We start from the raw sequence: 26,269 nt of genomic DNA, 5'->3' as shown, positions 1-26,269 counted from the left end.
TAACACAAAGATACCCTTGCGTCTCAGAGCTTCTAAAAATAGCGAAAGTCACTTGAGGTCCTGAGCCCGGGTGGAGAACAACCTTCCATACGATATGAACGAAAAAGCCATAAATAAACGTTGCGGCTTTCCAAGGTTCATACGAAATGCTCAACCAACACCACACACAATTACACAACCCAGCCCGAGGCAAATTGACAGGGCTACCGAGGAAATACGCAACAATTCGGGAAAGATCTCGGCATCTCTTTCGCAGCTCGAAGGGTAATATTCACCATTTGCCCATCTCCCCTCTCCCTTCTTACACTCAATTCTTCTCTCCACTTCACCTGGCCCCCCTCGCCTCTCCAATGTACACCTACAGCAATAGATCCCAGTACCACACAAAACAGAGCTATCAAAGGGACTACCAACGCAATAGAAGAGAATAAACCCCATCTCCGTCTTTAGAGCAACTATAAAGTGTTCTACTGAGAACGGAGCAGTTGAATGAAGAACCACCAGGGTGTATAGAGCACAAAGGGGAAAAGGCGGTATTGCAGCAGGCAAGACATACCCTCACTCGCTAACCCAAGCCAAAAATAAGAGACCCAGGGAAAAGAACCCAGGAGGAGAAATGGATAGTGAAGTGCCTATCTACTACGTAAGTCCCAAAAAAAAAAAAGGTGAAATCAAAAGTAATCCGTAGGTGAAATTGTGAGTGTATAGTAGAAACCGAGTCCAGGAGACATTTCTCACACAAATCTCACAACAAACCAACACTCCACAGCCCAAGAAGTCGAAGAGAAATGCTTAGCATCAAAGAAATCAACAACGAAGCCCATCCAAAGCAATCAAGTAATCCGCAAAGCCTCAATCGCATCACATCCCTCCAAGAAAGCAACGACGCAACCACACCAACCTGTCACTCAAAATCACCCTAAACAGAATGAAACTCGAAGTGAATTTTGCAGAGCTGAAAATGTGGTATATATATCTCATCATGAACCATGACAAACGGAAAAAGAAAGCGAGAAGAAGAAAAAGAAAGAGTAGAAAAGGGGCTCGAGCCTTCAAGCACAGCCATTAAATGAGGAAAGTCAAGGTGAAATAAAGAGAAAACAAGCATGTGATGCATTCGTCGCATTCAAACTCGTCGTCATGTAAGTAAAAGAAAAAGAAAGAAAAGAAACGAATCGGTTTATCCTCTCTTCTTTTTTTCTCTTTCCACTGGATTTCCCGCAAAACGCCCATGACGGCTAATCTGGTCCGGCAACAGATAAAGAAAAGTTAAAAAAAAAGAAAAGAAAAGAAACAAATATCTCGTACAGAATTGGAAAACAAACAAACACGCCGTGAGCTGCGCCAACGGGAATACGCGTGAACCCAGCCAGTTGCATTCCCCCCTTCACCAGCGATCAACGTGTGAATGTGTAAAAGAAAAAAAAAGAAGCTCAGGGGGCCTCGGCGAAGAGGCTCCCTCGAAAAGACATTATGTACAAGTCATAGATAAAGGCTAGATGTCATCCCGCGCTCTTCAGCGGGAACCCCGAGTTCGCTGCTTCCTGGCTAGCCAATCCCCAAGCATGTTGTCAAGTTGCTATCACACTGTTAGTCCGAGAAGATGCTCTACTGTAAGAGTTACAAGACACGTACCGTCGTAATCTCTGCCAACTTGGCATTCTGTTCCCGAAACAAGCCACCCACAACCGGGTGGTCGCTGCTCGCGGGCACCACGTCCGTCTTGTCGTACACAACGACCAAGAGATCGCGGATGTGGTCGGGCTCGTTGAAAAAGGCATGCAGCTTCATGTCGTCCCAGGTCTGCTCCTTGCTGCCTGTGGAGGAGGAGCTGCTCTTGGATCGGTCCTCGGCAGACTGGGTGAGCTCGGGAGAGGGCGAGGCCGAAGGTGACCGGTCGTCTGGAGACGAGGTGTCCACCATGAGAGCGGGAGGCTCCGAAGAGGCAACAGGAGACACGGGAGAGACGGAGTGCGCGCGAGCGCCGGGATTGGGCGCCGCAGGCTGTGAAACGGGGGCCGTATCAGCAGCAGCGGACGGGTTGCTCTCGGGGAAAGAGCCCGGAATGATGGGCTCCTCGACCTCGTCGTCTTGCGGAGCTTTGGTGGTCTTGATGGGCGTAGATGAGTTGGGCTGGGGCATCCGGTCCAGGATGGCGTCGCCATCCTCTGACTCGTCCGAGTCGGACAGATCCAGATGGTTGAGCGCGCGAGGTGCGGCGGCGGCTCGCGGGCTGGTGACCACCTCTGGTCCCCGGCGGGTGGTAGGAGACGACGTCTGTTCCAGAGAGGGACGTCCGCGCGGCGGCTGGTGTGACGGGACCTCTTGCGTCTCGTTGGTCTCGGGGTTGACGATGCGCATCGAGGGCGGGGGAACGTTGGAGACGTCGTTGATGCGGCTCTCGGCCAGGTAAGAAGCAAGCTCCACGGTGGAGGCCTGGGGCGCCTTGTTGTTAACGGTGGGCTCGACGCGGGCTTGTTGCTTGTGCAGCTTGGCGGGCTGTCTGGGCTTCTCGGGAGACGAGTGCTCCTCTGAGTGGCGCTCCTCGCTGTCGCGGGACTCGCCCTCGGGCCTGTCGTCGGGCGACTGCTTCTTGTCCTTTCTGGAGAAGAAGCCTCGCAGACCGCCGGGCTTCTTGTCCTTCTCCCGCTTGTCCTTATCTTTGCTCTTCTTCCTGTCCTTGTCCGACATGAGCTCCTTTTCGAGCCTGTCCAAGCTCGTCCGGGGCTTGCCAGACGACATGGAGTCGGTGGACTCACGGGGGCCGTCATCCCGCAGCAGGTTCGGCGTGAGGGTAATCTTCTTGGTCTCCGCTGTATCGTCCTTGAAGAAAGAGTCGGTGTTCCTGATGTTACCGTTGCGAGATATGCTGGGGCCGTCGCGCTTCTCCACAACGTCGAGGCTGCCTCGCAGGTCCTCGTCGTCTGACGAATCGTCCTGGGTCTGCGCCGGCGGTTTGGCAGTTTTAGGCTTGTTGGGCTTGAGCGGCTCCACGCGAGCACTCTCGTCCGTCGCGTCCTCGTCGTCTCCTGACGTCGCCTGCTTCTTCTGCTTGACAGGCTCCGACGCCTCGTCAGCATCTTCCTCTTCCGAGGAGTAATCGTGGTCAGAGTAGTCGTGGTAGGTGGGCTCCGCGAAGGCGACCGAGGCCTTTTTCTTGATGCCGATGGAGAAGCCGCTCTTTTGCTTGGGCGGCTGCTGTTGATCGGTCAACATGGAGGCGGAGAGCTATTGAAGAGTCAGCGACAGATTGCTCGAGCCTCGACAAGGCGTAGGCGTACATCAATGTTCCTGTGCTTGTTCAGACGAGCGAGCCTCTCGGTAGGCGTCTCAATGTGTTCGGCCGGCAGGTAGCCTGGGGACAATGTTAGCCAGCGCGCGTGCTACTCAGTCCCAGAACCACGTACCAATGCTGCTATCCTTGACCACTCTGACCAGCCACCAGTAGCTGTTGCTATCATCCAGCAGAACCATGGTGTCACCCTTAGTCGCATTGGCTTGGCCCTCGACGGTAGCTACGAAGGTGTGGAGGGCGTAGACGAATTCGAAATCAATGTCCTCTGGTTCATGTAAGCACTCTGCTGCCCAGCCGTAGTCAATGAAGCGCGGGTCGTCGGGGAGGGAGAAGTCGGAATCATCATCATCTTCAAAAGATTTGTTGTAGGGTATCGTGAGCGGCAAATCGGCGTCGTCGGTATCGGCCTCGTTCTGGTGCGCGCAAAGGTCGTCGCCGTTGTCGCAGCCGCAGTCGCAACCACAGTCGCATTCCGCCTCGTACGTCTCGTCCTCGACAGTGTCCACACAGTGACTAGCTGGGTCCTGTATGAACGCGTCGTCGTCATCCTCGTCCACCGCGGGATCCTAGCCCTTGGTCTCCAAGCTCTGCGTCTCGCTGTCGTCGGCCGGCTCGCCGATTCGATCGTCGTCGACGCGCCGTTGCGTGTCGTCTTGGCGGTTCTCGTCGTCGTCGCCGCTGCTTTCGGCATACTCACCCGCAAGAAGATGATGATGGGCATTGCGAATCTGGTGCAAAAAGTCTGTGTCGGGCGTGCTGGGAGCTGGAGTGGGAGAAGGGGAGTGAGGGCTGGCGTGCAGGTGCAGTGACGTCCAGGGGGTCCGCGGGATGGAGGACAGGGAAGACACTCGCCGCGGCCAGGCCACGGGGGTGACGGCGGAGCTGCACGCACCATCTTCGATGGAAGGCGAACTCGAGATGCGATCCATCATGTCGTCATCCAGGTCGCCATCGTCCTCGATGTCGTCGTCGGCCGCGCTGCCATTCTGGGCAACGGCCAGCGAGTCCTGCTGGTGCTGCTGGTACACGTCCATGCCGTCGGCGGTTCTTTCAGCGTTCGGTCGGCCGTGGTCTGTGTCTGGGGCCGCCCAGGGACTGCGCGCGTGCTCTCGGGAGGACTCGTGGGCGACGTCGCGAAGGGTCTCTGCCTGGTGCGGAGCGAGCAGCACGGGCGGGCTGGAGAAGGGGTTTCGCGACGGTCTGAGGGCTCGGTCGGAGGAGTGGTCCTGGGTCGAGGGGGCGTGATGGTGTTGCAGGTCAATCGTGTCTGTATCGTGCCAAAGGGGGGGGGGTCAAAGGCGCTCGTCAGTCTCGATGGGAGAGGTCTGAAGCAATCAATGCTCACGTGCCTCGCGTCGCGGACTCGGGGTGAGTAGAAGAAGGGGGAATTGAGAATGGGAAATTGCTGCTTGGAGAGCCTTGAAGAGAGAGAAGGAGAGTCGAGAGAGCGACAGGTAGAGAAGGGAAAGTGCAGAAAACAGAGAGCATAGAGTGTAGAAGAGGTAGAGAAAAAGAAGGGGCGCAAGGGGGGCAGCCAAAGGACGGAAGAGAAGGGAAGAAGAGGAAGCAACGCAGAAGGGAAGAGAGAGAGGAAGAGAAGACGCAGAGGCAACGCTCTGGGTAGATCTGCAACCAAAGACAAGGCAGAATGAGCGTGAGGAAGTAAAGAGAGTGAGAAGAAGAGCAACACCCTGGTCGATCCGTTTCGTCCTTCGTGCGTCTCTCTGCCTCTTTTCTTTCTTTTTTTTTTATTTTTCCCCTCTGGTCGCAATGCAAAGCCAAGCCAAGCGCAGTGCAGTGCAGGCCGAAAAGGAAAGCAGAGCTAAAACAACATCGAACTTGTTCAAACGTCCAATTCGAAACGGGGGTGGCGCGAATCCTCGTCCCTTTTTTTCTTATTTATTTCTGGAGCAAATCTGGCTGGCTTGACAGGGGTGGGAAGCGAGGTCAATGCAGTGGGAGGAGCATCAAGGCGACGAGTTGCAAGGGATCAAATCAATAGCAATAGACAGGAATGAAATGCAATGCAATGTACGCACCCGCTCGGACAATCAAAGGCCGTGTCATGTCTCTCTTGTTCTTGTTCGTCTCCAATCGCTCGTTTCTCGTCGTCCTCGAAAATTGCCGCGCAGATCGCGTCTCGTCTCGTCCCGTCTCGTCACGCACAGCTCCAATCGCACACTCAGATCTGGCCACACTTTGTCGCTGTCTGTCACCACAGTGCTGCCTCGTTTGTGTTGTTACTCTCTCGCTCGCTCTGACGGAGTTGCGACTAAGGCACTGCGCTGTAATCGGGGGCTCCCCACGTCACTAAAATCAGCAAGCGGCTTCAATCACTTGCATCCAAAAGTCGCACAAGTGGGACGTTGTTCGTCATCAAGATCAAGGATTCCGTTTCTTCACAGAATGCACCTGTTGCTGGCGGGACGCGAGCAAGGCACAATAACAAAGGAAGACGGCATATTGAAAGAGAGAAAACAGGCAAAGAAAATGGACCCTCAAACGAGTGCAAGAACCAAAGGGAGGCCAAAAGGGAGAGAGGCATCGAATGGCTGGCGTCGTGAGGCTGGGCTCGTTGATCATCGAGGCAGTGACGCACAAGAATAGCCCAGCCCTGCAGTCAGCCAGGGAAATGGGCTAGAGGTCTTCATCGTGGAGCTGTCTATTCCAATCACTGTCCACGAAGCATCGCGATCTGGAGTAGTACCGTCCTCTACTGATACCATGCCTTACTTTAGCAAGGTCTGTCATACCGGAGCATCATCTTATCGCGAGATACCCGTCATTCTTCGCATCAGCATGAGACAAACACAACGCGCAGCATATTTTCCATTCTCAATCCCTCTCAAACCTCTGCTTAACATCCTTCATGGTCCCCCAAATTGCCTCCCAGCCGCACAAAAGATCCCATCTCCCCACACAGACACCACCAACCCTCCAGCCTCCTCCCCCAGGCCATCCAAACCGAACCAAAATACCAACTACAAGCTCAACAGCACAAACATTCCTCCTCCATCATCCACTCCATTATACCCATCCCGAATCTACTCATTCATCTCCCCCCCCCCCCGCGAACCCGCCCAAAAAAACGGAAAAGCACAAGTCTGAACACCCCGCCCCGAACCCNACGCTTGCAGATATGTACTCACTCAGAAAGCACAGCCTGCTCCGTACATACAAAAAAAAAAAAAAGCCCATCTCCACCCTGCGAGTTGACGAAATAAGGTATGCATACAGGTACCCGACCCGACTCCAGTCCACAAACATGTGTGTGTGCCTGAATGACAAGGATCCATTCTCTCCGTCAGCCTCGTCCACCCCAGTCTTCCTCGCCTTGATACCCTCTCCTACTCAATCACCTCATACCTCGAATCATCATCGTCCTCTCTTACACCACGTCCACCATATTCAGATCCCTACAAGGCCACAGCAATATAAAACCCTAAGCAAATCCCACATATCGCCAACCCAACACAAATGCGCATCTCAACGACCACCTCACAGGCCAGGGCACCAAAAGCTGAAACTCCCCACACCCCACACACAATCTCTCTACTCTATCTCCCCCCTGGATTCGAAACACGGCACGCTTGCGTCAAATCATTTGCACCTGCATGCCCGCACTTTACCCACACGAGGACCCAAGCATCACGACTCAATTCATCCAACGACCAAACTTCATGAAATGTATGCAGTGATTACGAGAAATTGACAGTTTGCCATTGTAAATCTATCGATTCGCCGGCGAGACTGCACGGCGCATTTTGTCGTGCCATCATCTTTTTTTTTGTTCGGTTTCCGTAATCCATAAACCTGATCCTACCGATATACCCGTAAATCTATGTCTTAAGCTATACTAGAGCTCAAGGTCGTGGCGCAACCCTCGTTTTTTTCCCCCCCTTTCCGCGTCTGACCCCGGGAGACGACGCATCTCCCTCGATGACGTGAGCATCACATGAAATACACAATAGCACGCTGAAAATCAAAAAGCTTTGAAAGGACAATGCAAAGAAATGCAACTGATCCGCCTCCTTCTCTACTGGCTGATGGACATGCGTCGGACCTGCTCAGTACCGTTGGGCTGGCCGGAGATCTCAGCCAGCTTCTTGGACATGCTATTGATACATTATTAGTAAAGGGTTCATACAGCAGAGGTAGTCTGGGCGTCAAAAACTTACAAGTCAAAGAATGCAAACTGGCTGGGCTCGCTGCCAAACTCGTAGACGAATCGGCTGGCCAGGTAGCTACCAAAGATGGCCCGCAGGTAGTTCTCCGGCACACGCGAGATGATGGTGTCGAGGCCAATCTTGTTCAGCAGCATCTTGGGCAGCGCGTCCCTCAACACACCCTTGCGGATGGTCTCGTTCTCCCACAGGTCCGAGTGCTGCAGCTTCTCGTCGAGATCCGTAATGGCTCCCGACAGCTTGTCGGACAGGATGGACCGCGCGATGCCGGTCTGCTCGTGCTCGCGCCAGATGGCCTCGAACTCGAGCCGCGCGTTCTCCTGAATCTTGCTCTGCACCTCCCGGACGTAGTCGTCGTAGAACTGGGGTGCCTTGCCCGACTTGGGGTCAACGCACATGTGCTCGATGAAGCCCTCGGTATCAAACGACAGGGAAGCCAGGACCTCGAGCGACGACGAGGTGACACCTCCCTTGTTGGCAGAGGCATCCTTGTAGAGGATGGCGCCGGCAGACTCCAGGCGCAGCTTAGCATCCTGGGTGATGAACAGGTTGGCACCCTCGACAATGTAGGGGATGATGCTCTTGCCCTCCTTGATGAGCCTGTTGACCGAGATGAGGTCGATGGACTCGGGCCGGCCGCCGCAGGGGACGAAGCAGTCCGTCATGTTGGTCTCGCGCAAATGATACGTGTTACGGAACGAAGTGCCGTTGTTGACCACCTCTCCGCTCGGCAGCGTGACATTGTTCTCGTCGCAGAGCACGCGGTATCCGTCCTTGGAGAGCTTGGACAGGTCAAACTCGCTGATCATGGCACGCTTGCGCGCCAGGCGGATGAGCTCGTCCTTGTCCAGGCCATTGGGGTCGGCCAGCACGCCGGAGCCGTCGACCACGGCCGTGTACTTTTCGTTGCTGAGCAGGATCTCGTTGCTGCCCAAGTCGCCGTCGGGGCCACCCGTCTGCATCTTGCGGACCTGGGAGGGGTCCAGGTCGAGCTTGCGGTAGATTCCCTTGACGTACTCGCGCACCGACAGGGTGGTCATGCCGTACTTGTCGTGCGGGATGCCGCCCAGCTTGGGGGACTTGCCGGTGAAGAAGGACTTCCACCAGGGAGCTCCGCGGGCCTTGGCGTGCTCGGTGGCCCAGTCGACCAGGTCGGCCGTGTTCTCGTCGGGGCCCATGAACAGGATCTCCTGCTTCCCGTACAGGTCGACAATGGGGTTCTTAATTCCAGGCGTCTCTGCGGGCAGGAGCAGATCCAGGATACTATCAATGTACTTCTCAAACGCCTCGGTGGCCTTGTCCTGCTGCTTAGGGTCCAGGAGAATGACACCCTTGGAGCCGCCCTCGGGAATGTCCTTGTTCTTGCGCTGCTGGGTGCTGGCGAGGCCGTAGTTCTCGTCAAAGAGGTTGCGCGCGTTGATGCCGTACGCCTCCTTGCTGCGGGACTTGACGATACGGATACCGCCGCGGGAGATGTCGCGGAAACGGAGGTGGAAGCCGCGGGACTCGGCACCAATGACCAGGAACATGCCGTACAGAGGCTTGGGGTACTCGGCCTCGGGCAGGAAAGAGGGGTCCAGGCGGAAGCTGAGGGCGACCTTGGTGGGCGTGAAGTAGTTGGTCTTGAGGATGGCGTTGTTGAAGACGCGGAAGGCCGTCATGACCATCTCGTCGTGCTCGTTGGCCACCGTCTTGGAGATCTTGTCGCGGAGCTTCTCGTCAGACAAGACCTCGACGGCGGGCGTGGCCAAGAGCACGTTGCTGTCCTGGACGCCGAGGTGCACACTGGCAAAGGCGGCGTACAGCAGACGAACAAGCTCGGGATACGACTGGATGATCTCGAGGATGTAGTCGGGGGTAAACGTCTCCGTGCGCAGACGTCGCTTGAGCTTGGACAGCAGAGCCGCGTGGGCGTTCTGCTTGGGGTCGAGGATCTCGAGAAGAGAAGCATACTCGGGGCCAAGACGGTTCAGGAAGTGCTGGACAAAGACCCACGCGCTGTGGGCGTAGACAGACTCCTGCAGACTCAGCTCGCCAGTGGCAAAGAGGTGGTGGAACTTGTTCTGGGGCAAGCAGTAGAGGAGGGAGATCTCCTTGGTAATCTGGTGGATGGAGGTCTCAATGGAGGGGAAGTAGCCGTCCAAGTTGGTGGCGGGTCGGAGGTAGGCACTCATGACCGTGATACCATTGGAGAACTGCTCCACGTACTTTCGCGAGCTGGTAACGCCATAGTAGTGGTACAGGTCGCTGAGGGTCGAGAAGATGCCGCGGGCAGTGCGGCTGCGGAATGCAACAACCAGGCGCTTCTCGGCCGAGCCTTCGATGTCGAAGACCTCGATGACGGGACCGGCCCGGTTGACGGCAATCTCAATGATTTCCTGGTACACCTGCTTGGTGTTGGCCGTGGCCTTTTGCCAGAAACCAACGTCGGAGATGACCTCGATCCTGGTCTCCTTGGGGTCGGTAGACTCGGGGCTCTGCTTGAAGTGGCACTGGTACACGAAGTAGCAGCGGACGGTGGCCTTGGAGTTGGGGCTGGCGCCAATGGCAGCCGGCGACCGGAAGGTCTCAACTCGGTACTTGCTCTTGCCCTGGTGGTCCAGATACTTGGACTCGAGGCGAGACTCATACCGGGGACCACTGACGTGGGCCTTGCCAGGCTCGCTGGTGTCGATGTAGATGGCGTGGTCGTTGGCCTCCATGTCCAGGCGGATCTCCTCCTGCTTGTCCTCTCTTGAGTGGGCGGCAACCTTGGCCGCATAGAGGGAGGTGATCTGATTGGCAATGACCTCAGGGGTCTCAATGTGGAAGTAGACATCGTCGATGCCAAGCTTTTCATAGAACCACTCAATCTGCTCGTCAATCAGATTCTCGGGCAGCCAGCCGCCCTGCTGGATAATGGCCTTGACGGCCTTGATCTGCTCCGTCTTTCCCTCGAACTGGGGAGCGACGTAGCCGACTGTGGCAGAGCGCAGGACTCGGTGTCCATTTCTCAAGGCGAGAGGAACGGGAGGGACGCTGACGTGGGTGGGCTGGGGAGAAGGGCCACGACTTGAGTCTGACTCGGCGCTTTGAATCTGAGCCAAAGTCTTGGGCTTGGGAGGGTTTGAGGAAGCCATGGTGGATGATAGTTCTTCCAATGGATCTTTATATTCAGGGAAGCTGTCGTGAAGAGAGAAATTAGTCTGGATTACTAAAGCCATTGTGTGATGAACAAAAGATGGCAGTTGAACGAATGAAACAAGGGCTTGAGATGTGAAAGAAAGGTGTTATGAGGAGGAAAGGAATAAAAGAAAAGACGGGAGATGAAGAAAACCAGTGCCTTTGCAACCAGGGGACGTGGCAGGATATATACATATAGATATATAGTATATATACACGACCACACGACCAGGCTGGAACGCCAAAAGATAAGGGATTCGGGCACAGTTCACCAGTGATGTCGGCGTAGCGCACGAGTCAATGACATGGACAGTTTAGGGCAGGGGCAGAAGTAAGAGAGCCGACTTGAGACATGCTGCTAGAGCCAGAGACGCAAGGAGAAATCAGATGGCAGCGTCACAACTCGTGGTGTTGATACAGTGAGGTATCCAAGCTTGCCAGGGGATCTCTCCTAGGAATGCGTGTTAAGTTGGCATGCTTGGAGGGGGCGTGGGCATAACGGCATTGACCGAGCGAAAGGCCCCAGAGCCGGTGTAAGACACGATTGTCCTCACCGCTGCAGGCCACAGCTCAGGCATTGTCGTCCTACCACCACACCCCTCCATTGGCTCTTGCTTGTTGATTCGACGGGAACGACGCAGAGCGACGGGGGTACAGGAAAGGATACAGCTGCCGGCAGCCCAATGGGAGAGCTCGCAACCACCACGTACCTAAGTGATTAGGGTTGGCAAGAGAGAAGCAGGAACTGCAACCGAAATCGCGAGTAATGAAGCCTAGACAAGGACGGTTAGCAAACAGCTTTACGATCTCTTCGCAGCGGCAGCGAAAAGGAGAGCTGCAGGCCTTGCGCCAGTGTGTCACAGCCATCAATAACGTACCTGCTGAGATAACAACTATTCAGACGGCCCAAGAAGCCGAAATCGAGGCTGTGGCGGGGCAGGGGTCCGGTATCTCGCAAGATAAGAAGCTCCAGGACCAGTGAGACGGGCTTCGTATTAGGGCTCGTAAGAGGTCGGTGCGTGAGCGAGAGATAAGGACGAGAGATCTGGACGTGAAGCCACGGCAGAGCGAGTATTTCTATTTTAGTCTGCGAGGCCCGTTAGTCCATTGCTTGCAGACAGCTTGGTTCCTTGATCTTTTTCTTCCACGACTCGTTGGCGTTAGGCGGGAGCTGACAGCTTCGGCAGTGCCGAGTGCCGCGGCGCTGCTTCTAGTCGTGCTCCAGAGCTCCGCGCAAGCTTGTGCTTGATTCCACCGTTTCTTGGGGGTAGTTTGGTTTGCCTTACCGGTACGACGTCCGTCTTGGTCTTGGTCTATTGCTGCTATTGCCGCTTTCTGCTGCCGTCCCCTGAGGATGCTTTGTAGACGGAGCGAGGAACAGCTGCCCGGGGGTGCGTCCGCAGCTTCGAGGCGGGAGAGGGGAGTTGGTGATAAGGAGGGGCGAGGGACTGCGAACCAATTGGCGCAGCTGACGGGCCGTGATGGGGAGAAAGATGGAAGTGATGCTGATGCTGATGCTCACGGGCGCTTTTCCAGGAGAGCAACGCAACCGGCGGCGGTGCCTTTTAAGTAATTGCGCTCGCGGATTCGCATGGCTTCGTGACTCTTGCCCGCGTCTCTCTGGCTCTCGCAAGGCCGTCACTTGCCTGCCGGTACGCGACGGTACTTGGCTGGTGACCTGCGCCGCTGCCCCTCCCCACGGTGGGCCAGCCAGGCCCAGAACTGGAGCCCCCTGCGCCAGGCCTCCAGAAGGGCGCGCTAGGGGAACGCTTTAGGGCACTTGGGCGCTGAAGGCACAAGGTACAGCGCGTGTACGGCTAGGTGCAGGTACCGCCGGTACTCGCACGTACCTCCGTCACCCCCGTGGGTTGGGCCAGCTCCGCTGCTTCTCGAATCTTTTCGATTCCAGCGTCTCTCGTCACCGGTCCAGGCGCCAGCCGGTGATCCGGGCCGGTCTGTCTGTTACAGCGACTTGCGTTACTGGACTCGATGAGTGCAAGCTGCCGAATGGCGCTACCCAAGGTGACACTGTTGACGCTCAGCGGCTCCAGCTGAGACTCAGCGCTCAACCAAAACAGGTGCATAGGGGTCCTGTTAGTCACGATGGCCCAGCCCTCCGCTGCTGCGCCGCACCGATTGGGCTCCTTTGCCAGCATCCCGACTCTGCTGCCCTCCGTCTAGACCGTTGGCAGACAGTCAGATGACTCTCCCCTTCATCTCCAGCGCGGCCGGGGCAAATTGCAATTCTAAAGAGCAGCAAACCACCTGAGCAAAACGCTGCAAGTACTGCAGAGTACGAAAAGTACGTACAGCTCATGTATCCAAGGTACCGCTTTCGAACGCAGAAGGGACGAAAGGGGCAATGCAAACGACGGGCAAAATCCTGCACAGTGTTTCCCGTACGGTCTGCGACCAAACATCCATTTACACATGTCAAACGGCCCCCAAGGACACAGCGAAACAGCACCAAAAGAACACCACAATTGCGCTGGATCGCGAGATGACCTCACCCTCCGTGCATTTCCCTTACATAAGATGCCCCTCGGCCGGCGGATCTCGATATTACCAAATAGCAACTGCCCGCTAGGCCGTATGGGGCAATATGCGTGGTCAAAGCGCCCGGTACCTGAACCGTTTCAGCAATCAGGAACAAGCACCGGGCTGCAGGCAAGTGCAGGCAAAGTGCAGGCAAGTGCAGGCGGGTGCAGGCGCTTGCAATGCGACACCTCCTGGGCCAATTCCGCCAATCCTCCGGCCCGGTGACCTGCCCAGGAGGCCCGAGGTACTTTATCAGTACGGCCGAATCCCGTGAGTTCGAAAGTAGCCTGATGGAGGGGCTCAAGTATCTACGGTGCGTACCTCTCTACTCTGGCGCCCGGCTATTCGAGGCTCTGCGCTAGAGCAATCGAGTTTTCTCTTGCCTCGTGCAATGCTTCGTTTTCTCTTGCGTCTTCTCAGAGCTTCTCCAGATCCCTGAGCTTTGCCCCTCCCCCTCTTTGAGGCGTCTGCTCGTGTCCGCCCTCACGAGGGTTCAGTTGGAGACACGGCTAAGCCGCCTGTGGTTCTCCGCATCGAACGGGTCCTTGGTCGAGTCTATCCTTCGAGTCTATCCTGCGAGTCATCACCACACACTTGCTCAGTACAGGTACGATGAATGCCTTTGGTGTTTGCTGTACAGATAGAAACACTTGTCATACATCGTCTCACTCTCCTTAAAGCCTCTGCAATCTCTGGTCGACTGGCAGAGTCCGCAGGCCCTGGACCAGCTTGCATTGATACCAGTCGCCATGTGATGCCATGCTGACGTGCGCCGTTCTCCAATTTGCAGCATCTCTGACAACTCAATTGTCTATCCTTGCCTAGTACTTATAGAGTGCCAACTAATCTGCGGCGCGGGTTGCTAGGGTTAGCCGCGAGGTTCTTGCCGGAAAAGGAGTGGCATCTCGACATCAGTTGTCTGCAACTTGGACGACACTCCAACATGTGTCGAGCATCGAGTGATGCTGCGTATTGCTCCGTATATGCTGGTGAGCAACGTGCAAGCACAGGCAGCTACGGCAGCCGGTCATCCATCGTCCAACACTTTACAAAGCCGCAGTCTAATCCGAATAGGTGCCATTTCCGGGCCATGCAAACCCAATGTCGCAAACCCAATGAATGACAACCGTGCTCTCTCGCTTGTTTCGAAATTGCCATCGTGACAACACAGGCTGCAGGGACGGCGTCCAGAATTGCAAGGTTCTGCGACATCATTACGAGCCTGTTTGTCATAGCCAGCGAATCTCGCCTCCAGAAAGGAAAGGGAAAAAAAGCAGAGGAGGCCACCTGACAAACGCCTCCACAACGCGCATGGCCTAGTCTCGCTTTCTCATATTCTTTTTCCCTTGTTTTTTTTTTTTTTTTTTTTTTTCTTTAATTCTCCGGTGCTACATGCACGAAGGACCAGCAGCACATGGTGCAGGTGGCCATTTCACATACCGCTTCTTTCATTGCGACAAGTGGTACTGCTGCTTGCGGAACGCTAGACGCCGCAGACTCAATGGCGGGCCGGCCAAGTAGATCCGGGGTACTATCCAACTGTGTCGTCCACAATCCCAACAAATGGGGAAAAACTAGGCCATGCGCGGCTCCAGCATACCATACCGTCTTGCGCAGATGGCAGTTCTCCTCGAAGCCCGCTTGAATCGTTCCGGCTACGGTTCCGGGGCATCCAGCTGGCTTCCCGTCTGGTGCTATCATTGCGGCCAGCCACGGGGACGCTCTCCTTCTCTCTCGCGCTGATGCTATGGAGCACATACTGTACTGATCCTTAGCCATCAGCATGGGGACAAAGTTTGTATCGACTGCTAGCGGCAGAAGCTCCCTGCCTGCTGGCGGAAGCGGGTAGCGGGCCAATGGCCCTGTCTGCTTGACCACGAGGCACCATACGGGATATCGACGGCGGCCCAATCTTGGACGCCAGCACCATTGCGTGGCTACCCCTATGGCCAGGTTGCGGTTGAAGAAATTTTCCTCGACCCTGACCCCCTATCCATTCGATCCTCATTCGATCCTGCTGGCATGCAGGTCTGTGCAGGTACCTGCAACACAGTACGTGTCGCTGGCCACAGCATTGGCCAAGGTGGAAGCTCGACAGTTACCCACGGCCAGCAAATGGGAGGCCGGGACGACAGAGCAGACGAAGCAGACGAAGCCACTAATGCCGGGCAATGAAGCAGCAGCCAAACAAGGCGTGGATACGACGCCAGCTCCCCAATATACTCGGCACGGCCTGGAGAAGCCCCGCACCGGCCCCCCGTTGGCCATCGGCTGACCCCACAGCCTGAGCAGAGCCGGCCGGAGCCTTTTGATTTCCATTACCCCCAGGTTTCTCAGCCGACGTTTCCATTACCCCCAGGTTACATGATCGTTCCTCGGAACGGCGTTTGCTTCATGGGCTGCTGGAGAGCCTAGACGGTGCTAACTGTGCTGCTGACCTTGGAGTGCCAAGTCTGGCGCAAATTGTCTGCATGGACGGAGCACGGAGGGACGACTCGGGAGGGAGCACCTTGCATGCAGCCATGTCCATCCGGGTACTATGTAAGGTAGGCGTCTCTGTACGGTAGGCGTCTCTGTACCTGGCAATGGCGCAAACGCGGCCAGCACGAGCCGCAAGGGAGCAGACTCGCACCCAAAAGATGACAATGGGCTGGTCGATCATGGAACCAGCAGTACCTGGGAGTACAACAACGCTTGGATTCACGGTACCTCTCGCACCAGTGGTACACAGAAAGTACCATAATCTGCAGGTGATGGAAACTGTCAGGTTTGTTGGACACAGTGCGCCACGCTGGACTCTTTACGAATAATCGCAGAAGGAGAGCCGTTCATTGATCCTCTCGTTCTCTTCTGCGTCGTCTGCAAGGGCTGCTTCATCTGGCCTGCCTCCTGGAACAGCTTTCCCCGGGAAAAGAGAAAACAAACTAGTCAACGTCCTGGGACATACAGCAGGGCGGTTACTTGTCCTGCCATCGAACTTCTTCCCGTACGTACAGTAGTCTCGGCTAGGAAAATCTGGGGGAGGACAGCGCCGTCTGAACGTCTCCGCCTGCACCTCCCGTCGACTGCCATGCTAGACGGGAGACACAGCCGCCTTTCTTCTTGGCGGAGAGTCAGGGCTGCTGGGCCACCTGTTGGCACATCGTGGGTCTTTCTTGGACCAAAAGTCCCCGCTTGCTTTTATCGATTTTTTTTCCAATTTTTTTTTTTATTCGTCTCCATTCTTCTTTTTTTGGCAGTCCCCCAAAGCTACCCCTTTTGCCAAGGGGCAACAGCTTTGCCTCTGCAAAGGACCCATCAGGGCGTCGGCACTGTACCATCACGAGGACTGCAAAAATGAAAGAAAAAAAAGGAAGGGACACGAAAATTTGATTCAGCTGATTTTGTATTACAGGTACCTGCTCATTGTATCGTGTATTCGGAGGATTGGGTCCAGGCATTGGTCCCTTTCCTTTCTGATCTTTTCCATTTCCCCTCGCGAGTCACGATGGAGGCAGAAAGGTCAATGCCCTCTCTATTCTCCCTCTTCCCTTTTCCCTTTTTTTGTGATTCACATTTTACGTACAAGGGACAGGCCGGTGAAGCACATCAATTGAACGCCATCGCACGCCACTACCGGCATTTTTTCGTTTCTCTTCACATTTTCTTCATTTGTTCTTTTTCTCGTTCCTCCCTTATCTAGTCCGTATCCTACGGCTTATATGCAGCAGGTTCCCGCAGGATAATGGTTGATGATTGGGCGCCTCAGTGAGATTTCCGAGTTGTGGCTTTCTCTTCCTCGGACTATCAGCGAATTGCAGAGGTACGATACGAATACGTTGCGGGTGGCTGCGTCGATCCAAGGTACGAAGGACGCAAGGCCGTAAACCTGCGTATTGGCAAATAAGATGCAATGCAAATGCAGGACGATACAGCTATCCAATTACACGCCGTTTCGCGATTGTCCTCTTCACGGCGATGTGTTCCTCGGATCACGTCTTCGTTTACACGCAACGAGTGAGCTATTGAGAAACGGAAGAGAAGCAGGGAACGAAAATAGAAGGGGCACCATGGTAGGGCGAAAAGCTGGGGCTGTTCGGTACGCGCTACCGAGAGGGGCCTCCAGCCCCGTCATGTGGTTTGTCCTCTGTTAGAGCACTTGTCGTGCTTGCACGACGGCTTTCTCCGACCCCGGGTTTTCGGGGCCGCTGGGCGGCAAACTTTTGTGTTTACTGTACCCTGCTCCTTGGCGGTCACGATGGCAGATTGGCAGCAGAGCAGCTTCAGTTGGTGCTTGCTGGGAAGAGCTACTATGTACTTCGTACGAAGTCGTGATGCCCCAGGTTCCAGAGTGTCCTCTGGCGTTCTGAAACATGACTCTGTTCTCTGGGGGGCCCTTGGTGGTGTCCGATTCCTGGGGAAGCAAGCTTGGCAAGACCTTTGCACATCTCGATCGTCCGGAGTGCATGATGTAATAACTGGAGACACTGGCGATGCTTCCGGATGAGGCCGATTGCTCTCTGGGCAGTTTTCTCCAGTCCTCAGCAAGTACCAGGTAAGATTATCCACATCTCAAACACCTGCGCAGTGCGAGGGCGTTTTGTGTGTAAGTTGCACGAGAAGAGCTCACCGACCGGCCATCAACATCCGAGACTGTGTCGTGACAGGTACGGGATTTGTTTGCCTCACGCCACAACCCCCCCGACATTTTTTTTTCACCCCCTTTTGTTACCGAAGCTTGCCAGAAAAAAAAAAAGCAAAAGCGAAATGAAATGAGTAGAAAAGGGCGACGTGGATGATCACAAGACCTGGGTTTCTGTTAAACTTTGCTGTCCAGCCCCTTGGAATAATGGCGGGCGGTGTGTCTACCTTGCAGGTACCGAGTGTACCTTTAATACTGGAGGTATATCAATATGAGTTGTGAGACTCTCTTACGATCTTTTGCGGGTTTGAGGAGGATCGGCGGGAGAAATGCTTGAAGGGATTGTTTGGGTAAAGGTGACTTTTTTTCTACTCTGTTTTCCGGGGTAAATGTCGATGGGTGAAGAGACGGTCAAGGCGGTTGGTGGTTTGGGGGTTTTACACGCATGTTATCAAGGTAGGTACCTAGACAGTGCTTGTGTACAATATCTCGGATGCACATATTACAGGTTCGGGACATGCGATTAAAGTTGAGTAATCGTATCAGTTGTAGACGGGCAAAATACTTGGCGTCTCCGTGCAACATTTCCATTCGTTTCAATTACTTTTACTTTTGAAGGCATCAGGTGCCGCATTACCGAGTTTAGACACGAGGCGGATTCTCTGTGTAAGCTTCTTGATTTCCGAGGAAGCGTGATCTGGGGATGTATGTAAGACGAGAGTTTGCAGTGTTTGTGATTGAGTTATGCCTTTTGCAATGGAGTAATATGACATGTAACAGTCTATCAATAACAACAAGTGCTCGGGTAGAGGACGTGACGTGATGATCAGACATGATGGTCTCAGGACAACGGGACTGATGGGCGAAGAGGTAAGGACGGAGCGTGGAGAGAAGGAATGATGGGGATCGCAATGTGACAAATGGAATTCGACAGGCTCTCGCTCGGCAATTCGAACACATGGATTGATGTCAAAGTTGTGTCCATTGGGTGTTGGGTTCGCATGAATTGCAAAAGTGCGGATTTCCCCTGTTCAGGGTAAGTCCCCCATCTTGTACATTTTCGGATGAAGAGCGTGCGGGTTGAACAGACAGTATTGGACAAGAGGGCGGCAATGGTCGGAAGAGCCCAACTCGCGCCATAACCCGGCAATAGGGACAACCTCCTTTGACGATATGCAGCACAAAGTGATTAGAGGTCGACGATGGTACCAGTAGTGACAGGTGATGCCGAAGGTTCCCACCCTCGCAGCGAATGCAGGGGGGTAAGGGGAAAAAAAAAATCTTCTCAGCTGCTGCTGGTTCTCTGTTTCTGGAAATCAATTATCACACTCCCCTGGCACAAGTTCGAAGTGTTTGCGGGTGTGTGTGTGTGTGTGTGTGTAAGTCGCTAGAGCCGAGAATATGCGAGGAGGATTTGCAGAATGTTGAAATTTTCGTTCTACGTAACAGTTTGGTACAAGCGGCACGCAGCGGACATGCAAAGTCATTAACGGGGCCTTTTGCCTCGAGGGAACTCGTGATGACATCATGATTGGTTTAAGAGAAAATTGTCTGCCCGGTTTAGGTATTTTGAAGTACTACCTTAGCTTTTACGGAGGATTGGGATTGACGGATTGGTGTGGTGTGTGGTTCACGATGGACGACATACGAGTACATACTAGACTACATACATACAAGACTGAGCTTATGGCCACCGTCGCCTTGGAAGTGCTGGATAATGATATCCAAGTTGTATTTTTAGAATCTTCAGCTGAGAGTTATAGCAGCCACTGGGGCACAAGGCGGCGGCTGAGGTTTTGTCACACTCGAGATACGCCGACCGACGGCGCCTTGACAGGGAGATGAGACAGGGCCGATTGGTGTCGATGCTTCTAGAGATACCTTCTAGAGATGCTCTTCAGCAGAGGCCTTGTCATTAACACAGGATGCAACGCCCTTGTACAGGTGCGAAGAAGTCCATCACATATTCGAGCGGACGAGACGAATGCAGAGAAGGGGGCACGTGACCGTTGCGACATCTTCGGCTAAACCACCAACGACCGGCGGCCAAGAGACCCATAACCGGCTTGACGTGAGAAGAGCCAAAAATTTTGACTCGAATCGTCGAATGCCGCAACCGACGCAGTAACATCAACCATCTCCGTCACCCAAACAATTGCTCCAGGTCCTGAACCGGCTTCCACACCACGACTGGTCTTTATTCGGCATTGTCAACGCCCAGAGGAAAGACGACGACGGAACAAGGACACGAATTTCGAGTGCCCCGCATTACGACAACTTTTGTATCGCCACTTCTAGCGATATCAAATCACAGCCTGCTCAACTCCGGATTCATTGAGCATCCCGTCGCCCTTCTTCTAGACACCCACATAAAACACACATCAAGATGGTCACCCTTACCGAGGTCGAGGACGAGCACTTCCAGCACGCCCACGCTGTTGAAATCGAGGACGACGACTTTACCGATACCGGTATGCCCTGCTCCGAGCCTTCCCATCTAGTCCCCTCCCAACAACACCGCCCTTCTAACTCTAGCGCAGAATCCGAAATCTCCAACGAGTCCGACTTTGACCCCTCAGAAGAGACGCTCGCCGAGCGCCTGTACGCCCTTCGCGACATCATCCCGCCCACGACCCGCGGCTGGGTCTCGAGCCGCGTCAACGCCGTCGCCGGCGCCGCCTGGAGCGCCCTGTCGTTCGGCGGCAAGAGCGCCTGGGTCATCACCACGTCGGCGCTCTTCCTGGGCGTGCCGTTTGCGCTGTCGTTTGCCGAGGACCAGCAGCTGACGGCCATGGAGCAGGAGTACAACATGCGCCAGACGGGCAGCGAGCTGCTGACTGCGGGTGCGGAGCCGAGCACGGCGGAGCAGGTTGGCGCGGCGCTGGGGTCTGAGCAGGCCAAGCCGGCGCTGTGAGCTTGATGAAACGAACGTGGATTGAAAGAAACAAGAGAGAAAAAAGCCTGTTTGAAAAAAAGGACGAAGAACGAAGGCGAAAAGTGGAAGATTGCAAATTGGGGCGTCACATGGTAAACAAGGCAGGTGCTTGGAACTGGGAAAGCATTTTGGTTCTAATGTTATGACTGGCTTACACTTACAATGACGGGAGGGGGATGGTTGATGATATATCGTGGAGTGAAGACCTGGAAGCGAGATCAAGCAAAAGGTCCCCTCCATTCTTGTACAATAACCCTTTCGGATCAAAGGGGCGAGGGCGGGCTGATGGCGCATCAGCTACTTATATATATATCATTTTTGCCTGCCCGACAGCTGCTGGGTATGGATCCGGAGTGGACATGGGAGGTTATAGCTGTCAGGGACCATGGGGAGGATTTTTCTATGCACTAGAAGCCTTATTGATGCCATCTCTACTCTGGATGAGGTCTATATTGAGTTCTGTGCCCTTCTTCTGCTATCAGAATGTGCGATGATGTTGTAGATCCGTGCTTGAGTGAATATGTATGTTGCGTCTGTAATACCTATTGGCATTTGCTGAGGGCTCCTCTCACATGTAAGCTTCCAACTGCGGGGCCATTTTGAACCTCATCTCATCAAAGGAACCCTCATCACCCTCACAACACCATCTCCTCCCTCTCTCCGTAACAACATCCCGTAAGCACAAACAGTCAACAGCCATGGACTTTGTAGCCCTGCCGAAAATCGAGGTTCGTCTCTCCCCCCCCCCTCGTCACAAACATTTACCAAGCAAAGAAAAACCTCTTCTGACATGATGTGCTTCTCCAGCTCCACGCTCATCTCACAGGCAGCATCTCCCGCCAAACCCTCCACGAAATCTGGCTCACCAAATCCGCCTCCGGCTCAACCGCCCTCCAAGACCCTCTCCTCGTCATTCCAGAAGGCAAACACGACTTCAACCTCGAAACGTAACTCCCTCCTCTACCCCCCGCTCCCTCCATCTCATCGCCCGAAACTACTAACGTGAAGAGGCAGCTTCTTCCCCCTCTTCAGCAAATACATCTACGCCCTCCTAACAGACGAGCCCTCCCTCCGCCGCGCAACGACATCCGTCCTGCAATCCTTCCTCCAAGACGGCGTCGTCTACCTCGAGCTTCGGACAACGCCCCGCTCGACGCCTCATCTCTCCGCAGAGCGGTACATTTCCATCATCGTGGACACAATCTCCGCCTTTGAAGCAGCCAATCCTGAGCTGCATACACGACTCATTCTGTCCATAGATAGACGGCACGACTTTGAAAAGGCCTCGTCTGTACTCTCTCTCGCACTATCTTCCTTCAACAACAACAACAACAACAACAACAACAACAACAACAACCACACTTCTTCTTCTTCTTCTCCTTCTCCTTCGTCTCCGTCTCCGTCCGAGTCCAGGTCCGAGTCCCCCATAATCGTAGGCCTCGATCTCTGCGGCGACCCAACCGCCCTCCCCAACGGCCAAATCTCCCTCTTCACCCCCCTCTTCCAAAAAGCCCGCGCCGCAGGCCTCGGCATCACAGTCCACTTCGCAGAGACTCCATCCAGCGCCTCCCCCGCCGAGCTGCGCACCCTACTCTCCTGGCGCCCGCACCGTCTCGGCCACGTCATCTGGGAGGACGAAGAGTCGAAGCAAGAAATTGCGCGGAGAAAAGACCAAGTGTGCCTGGAGCTGTGCTTGAGCTGTAACGTCTGGGCGGGCATGGTAACGGGGGGCTTCGAGGGGCATCATTTTGGGGGGTGGAGGGCTGTGGAGGGGGTTAAGGTGACTCTTGGGGTGCGTTTTTCTCTTTCTTTCTCTTTCTTTCCCTCCCGTCTCCTTGTTACAGCCTTGCCATTTCAGTGACTATACGACGATATTCGAATTTGTCGTATTCTTTGTTGTAATGAAGAGGCAAAAACTGACTGACCTCTATAGACGGACGACGTGGGCATCTTCGGCAGCCCCCTATCCAACGAATACCGCCTCGTCGCGCAGCACTTCCACCTCGATAAGTCTCAAATCTGTGCCCTCGCCAGGGAATCTATAGATCACATCTTTGGCGGCGAGCAGGAGAAGGAGAGACTGCGGCGCATCATGTGGACTTGAAGTGCCATCAACTGGACTGCAAGTGATAAAGACAAACAGCAATGGCGCATGAACCAGCCAGCGGACGTCCCAAGGACAAATGGGATAACACACTTTCCTTAACTTCTGTTTGTATTGCGAGCCTGAGACTGCGCTTATACCAACTGTTCGTACTACACAAAAGGACATTTCCATCATAACGCTGCTATGGCTTGCTCGTCGACAGGGAAAAACCAGGTACAAACTTGGGAGAGCAGAGAGGTAGTAGTAACAGCTCAATCCATCCAATGGCTTCCATTCATTCTCCTTTCCCCCTTTCCGCTCCTTTTGGAATAAAAGTTCTCATCTTCATTTTTGGCCTCCCATGCTCTCTCCATTTTTTTGTATCTCATCAGGAACAGCACTCCATAGCGCATCGTTTCGTTTTTTTCTCCATCTCCACAATCCTTTAAACGCCCGAGAAGAACAGCAGGAGAAACTGCAAAAAGCATCATGAGTCCCATTCTATTTCGTTTCATCACACGTCATGTCAAAACCTGAATCCTTGCCTAATCTCGCGCTCAGTGCGGAATCTGCTGCGGCGGTGCGTCCAGGTCGACGCCCTCCACCATGTTCTTCTGCACCTGGCTCTCGTTCACCAGCTTGCGGAAGAATTTGGAGGCCCGCTCGCTCTCGCCCTTGACCTTGACCGTCTCGTCGCGCTTCTTGTTCAGGTCCTTGACGCTGTGCTCGAGGCCCACGCGCAGGTTGTCGGCGGGCATGCGCAGGACCGTGCGGACTGAGCCTGAGATGCGGGAGGCGTTGGTGTGGACGTAGTCTATCTCGGACAGCTGTGCTTCAATCTTCCTGGCTAGTCGGTGGGGGAGAGAGTTGGGAATCTGCTGGAGGATATACGCCGAAGCGGCCACGGCTAGAGACACATCAGTCAGCAACCGCTACACATATAGTTATAAAGGGGGTCACATACCGGCAACGACGATGCCAGGCAAGATGAGCTTGCGAAGGTTATCATTGCCCATAATCCGCGTCGCGGTGATGGCGTGGTCCACCCAGGAATTCATTCCCAGCATGCGAGGGACCAGCGCGCCGGCAACGGTCAAGGCCATGCCCGTACCAGCAAACTTCTCCTGGCTATGCATCAGGGTGGAAAAATCCACAAAGTCGGCAAACTCGGTAGGCACGTCCACCTGGCGGGCCAGGGCGTCCTTCTTTCGGCGGAACATGACGTCTGGCCGGAAGTGGAGGTTTTGGAATTCGTCGCCGACGTGGAGCAGGCCGAGCTGCTTGATGGAGTTGACGCCCTTGACCGTTTGGGCTCGGGCGTAGTCCTCGCAGCTGCTGACAGAATCGGCAATGTGAGAGAGGATGGCATCCTTGAGGTCGTCGGCGTATCCAAAGGCGCCAAACAGACCCGGGTATGGAATGTCGTACTTGGTGCTCCCGGCATAGCTGATGGCGGCGTTGAGCTGCCCTCGAGTGTGCTCATACACGTCCTTGCACGTCTCTTCGATGTTCTGGACCACCTGCTCATCCACCTCTGAGCGAGCCTTCTTGCTGGCGAGGATCTGCGGCTCAAGCTCCTTGAGTTCCTGAGTGACGCGGTCATACTCGGACTGAGCCACCTCGTGGTTGACGGTTGCCAGCGTGTTGACGTCGTTGAGGATGTTGAGCAGATATGTCCTCGCGGGGGCAAGCTTTGACCTCGCTCGCTTTTCCAGCACAAATCTGCGCAGGGACTGCTCGAGCTTCTCAAAGTCTCGAACCTTGTCCAGGTCCTTGCCCTTGCCGTTGTCATCGTGGGGGTCGTCACCCCCTCCACTGCCGCTACCACTGCCGCCTCCGCCGCTGGGTCCGCCGGGAGGCGAAGGTGCCATTGGGATGACGTTGCTCGAGACAAAGTGAACGAGCTCCGATGCCTCCTTGTGCGTGCGTGGGCTCAGCCCCGCAACCTGATCCAGGATCATCTTCTGGCATCGCTCCTTGTCCCTGATGAAGTCGTAGCCGTTCACGACGATGAAGATGTACGCCTTCTCCGCAGCAGCAGCCCAAATGAACTCCTTGGCGGACTGCGTAAAATGGTTTGCCGCAGAAACAACAAACACGACGACGTCAATCTCCTCCTGTCGAGCAAAAATGGCCGTCGTCTTGGTCGTGTCCGAGTTCAGGCCGGGGGCATCGATGAGGGCAATGTCAACAACACCGTTGCTGAGGAGAGATTCGTCAATTGTCCGGACATCCTTGACGTAAACCTTGCACTGCATGTACTTTTCGTTGTCAATCACGATTCGTTCCAGTTCCTGGAGGGAGTATGCATCATAGGTAGACTCGTCGTTTCGGTTGTAAACCATCTCCTTGTGGACCGCATGGACTTCCTCAATGCCTGCGTTCTCGCGAGCGTCCAGCACCTCGCAAAAAATGGCCGTGCAGGGCTGCTGATCCTCAGGAAGGACTTTCCGCCGCAAAAGGGCATTGCAGAACGTCGACTTGCCCGCGTTCAGATCGCCTGTGATGAGCACCTTGCTTGATGTGTCCTCGATACGCTCGCGAAGGGACACGAGATGCTTGATGCTGGAGCTGATTTTGCCGTCCAAGAGCGATGCGATAGAGCCTTTCTCTAGCGAGTGCACCAGCTCGGCTTGATGCAGAGCTCCCAGCTTCAAATCCAGTTTCAACACCGAAAACTCCTGCGCAATCGAAGGGGAAACGAGCCGCGGCTCCGGCGTAGGACGAGCCTCAGCCGCCTGGCTCGACTCGGCTGACGTATCTTCGAGGCTTGTCATGGCCCTTCGAAGCATGGGCGGAGGTGCCTGGCTGGCTCTCGCTGTGACGTCTTCCATTGTCGACGAGTGCAGGATGCCGGGACGGGGCACATCGGACTCCATCTTCTCTGCTCGCTGGACCGACGGGTAGTGCGCCGGCCACACCGTGTTCATCTCGCGCAGGCCGTGCAGCAGGTCCAGCACCTTGTTGATGGAGCGGCCGAGCGTCGCCCTCTGCGAGTTGTACCACATCTGGTGAATGGCTCCGGACTGTTGCCGGCCGCCGTGCGCCTGCCCGTCCCACATGCCGGGGTCGTCGCCCATGATGCTGCCTCCGTATCCCGAGTCGACGTCGAGCATGCTCTGCAGCCGAGCGGCGTGCTCCGAGGTGGTGCCGCTGCCGACCGTCATGTAGTTGGGCCGTCCTCCGGCCGAGCCCGCGGCATCGAGGTTCGCATCGTCGGAGGCGCGGATGGCGGGCGCCTTGCCCTTGTCGTTGAAGTATTCCTGGCTCATGCTGGTCAAGGACTGGCTGCCCGCAGCATTGTCGGGCGGCGATGAGTGCTGGTGATGATGCTGTCGGGAGGCCAGGGGGTGAAGAGGCGAAGAAGGCGAAGAAAGGTGAAGAAAAGGTCGGGTAGGGGCGCGAGGGTCGGGCTTTGGATCGGGTTCGTCAGTAAAAAGGTTGCATG

General features: G+C 55.0%; 8 protein-coding genes across 8 annotated transcripts; 4 read left to right on the top strand and 4 right to left on the bottom strand.

Annotated features, from left to right (window-relative positions):
- Positions 1 to 1,502: 1,502 nt before the first annotated feature.
- Positions 1,503 to 4,783, bottom strand: CCMA1212_001465 (Tip elongation aberrant protein Tea4; the record flags this gene model as incomplete). The annotated part of the gene is made up of 6 exons (XM_073698889.1): positions 1,503 to 1,544; positions 1,636 to 3,228; positions 3,282 to 3,355; positions 3,408 to 3,861; positions 3,931 to 4,521; positions 4,775 to 4,783. 6 exons carry the CDS (start codon positions 4,781 to 4,783, stop codon positions 1,503 to 1,505), a joined length of 2,763 nt encoding a protein of 920 aa, XP_073561807.1.
- A 2,548-nt stretch (positions 4,784 to 7,331) lies between these two features.
- CCMA1212_001464 (uncharacterized protein) lies at positions 7,332 to 10,598 on the bottom strand (the record flags this gene model as incomplete). Its single annotated transcript, XM_073698888.1, has 2 exons — positions 7,332 to 7,410; positions 7,474 to 10,598. The coding sequence occupies 2 exons, from the start codon at positions 10,596 to 10,598 to the stop codon at positions 7,332 to 7,334; spliced, it is 3,204 nt and encodes a 1,067-aa protein (XP_073562250.1).
- Positions 10,599 to 11,801: 1,203 nt separating this feature from the next.
- On the bottom strand, positions 11,802 to 13,465 carry CCMA1212_001463 (uncharacterized protein; the record flags this gene model as incomplete). Its single annotated transcript, XM_073698887.1, has 4 exons — positions 11,802 to 11,901; positions 11,928 to 12,373; positions 12,492 to 12,641; positions 13,208 to 13,465. Coding segments are annotated over 4 exons (954 nt in total), but the record flags the coding sequence as incomplete, so codon positions are not given.
- Positions 13,466 to 15,201: 1,736 nt separating this feature from the next.
- CCMA1212_001462 (uncharacterized protein) lies at positions 15,202 to 15,454 on the top strand (the record flags this gene model as incomplete). Its single annotated transcript, XM_073698886.1, has 2 exons — positions 15,202 to 15,207; positions 15,233 to 15,454. 2 exons carry the CDS (start codon positions 15,202 to 15,204, stop codon positions 15,452 to 15,454), a joined length of 228 nt encoding a protein of 75 aa, XP_073561806.1.
- A 1,844-nt stretch (positions 15,455 to 17,298) lies between these two features.
- CCMA1212_001461 (uncharacterized protein) lies at positions 17,299 to 17,493 on the top strand (the record flags this gene model as incomplete). The annotated part of the gene is made up of 1 exon (XM_073698885.1): positions 17,299 to 17,493. A coding segment is annotated over one exon (195 nt), but the record flags the coding sequence as incomplete, so codon positions are not given.
- A 2,693-nt stretch (positions 17,494 to 20,186) lies between these two features.
- On the top strand, positions 20,187 to 20,714 carry CCMA1212_001460 (Mitochondrial import receptor subunit tom22; the record flags this gene model as incomplete). Its single annotated transcript, XM_073698884.1, has 1 exon — positions 20,187 to 20,714. The coding sequence occupies one exon, from the start codon at positions 20,187 to 20,189 to the stop codon at positions 20,712 to 20,714; it is 528 nt and encodes a 175-aa protein (XP_073561804.1).
- A 719-nt stretch (positions 20,715 to 21,433) lies between these two features.
- On the top strand, positions 21,434 to 22,839 carry CCMA1212_001459 (Adenosine deaminase-like protein; the record flags this gene model as incomplete). The annotated part of the gene is made up of 4 exons (XM_073698883.1): positions 21,434 to 21,463; positions 21,543 to 21,682; positions 21,744 to 22,527; positions 22,669 to 22,839. The coding sequence occupies 4 exons, from the start codon at positions 21,434 to 21,436 to the stop codon at positions 22,837 to 22,839; spliced, it is 1,125 nt and encodes a 374-aa protein (XP_073562718.1).
- Positions 22,840 to 23,378: 539 nt separating this feature from the next.
- CCMA1212_001458 (Transmembrane GTPase fzo1) lies at positions 23,379 to 26,093 on the bottom strand (the record flags this gene model as incomplete). Its single annotated transcript, XM_073698882.1, has 2 exons — positions 23,379 to 23,728; positions 23,786 to 26,093. 2 exons carry the CDS (start codon positions 26,091 to 26,093, stop codon positions 23,379 to 23,381), a joined length of 2,658 nt encoding a protein of 885 aa, XP_073562717.1.
- Between the last annotated feature and the right edge of the window lie 176 nt (positions 26,094 to 26,269).

This window comes from Trichoderma ghanense, assembly GCF_004382785.1.
Source record: "Trichoderma ghanense strain CCMA-1212 chromosome Unknown scaffold_1, whole genome shotgun sequence".
Taxonomy (NCBI): domain Eukaryota; kingdom Fungi; phylum Ascomycota; class Sordariomycetes; order Hypocreales; family Hypocreaceae; genus Trichoderma; species Trichoderma ghanense.
Note: the sequence above shows the minus strand (reverse complement) of the source record. Positions and strands in the feature narration are given on the sequence as shown.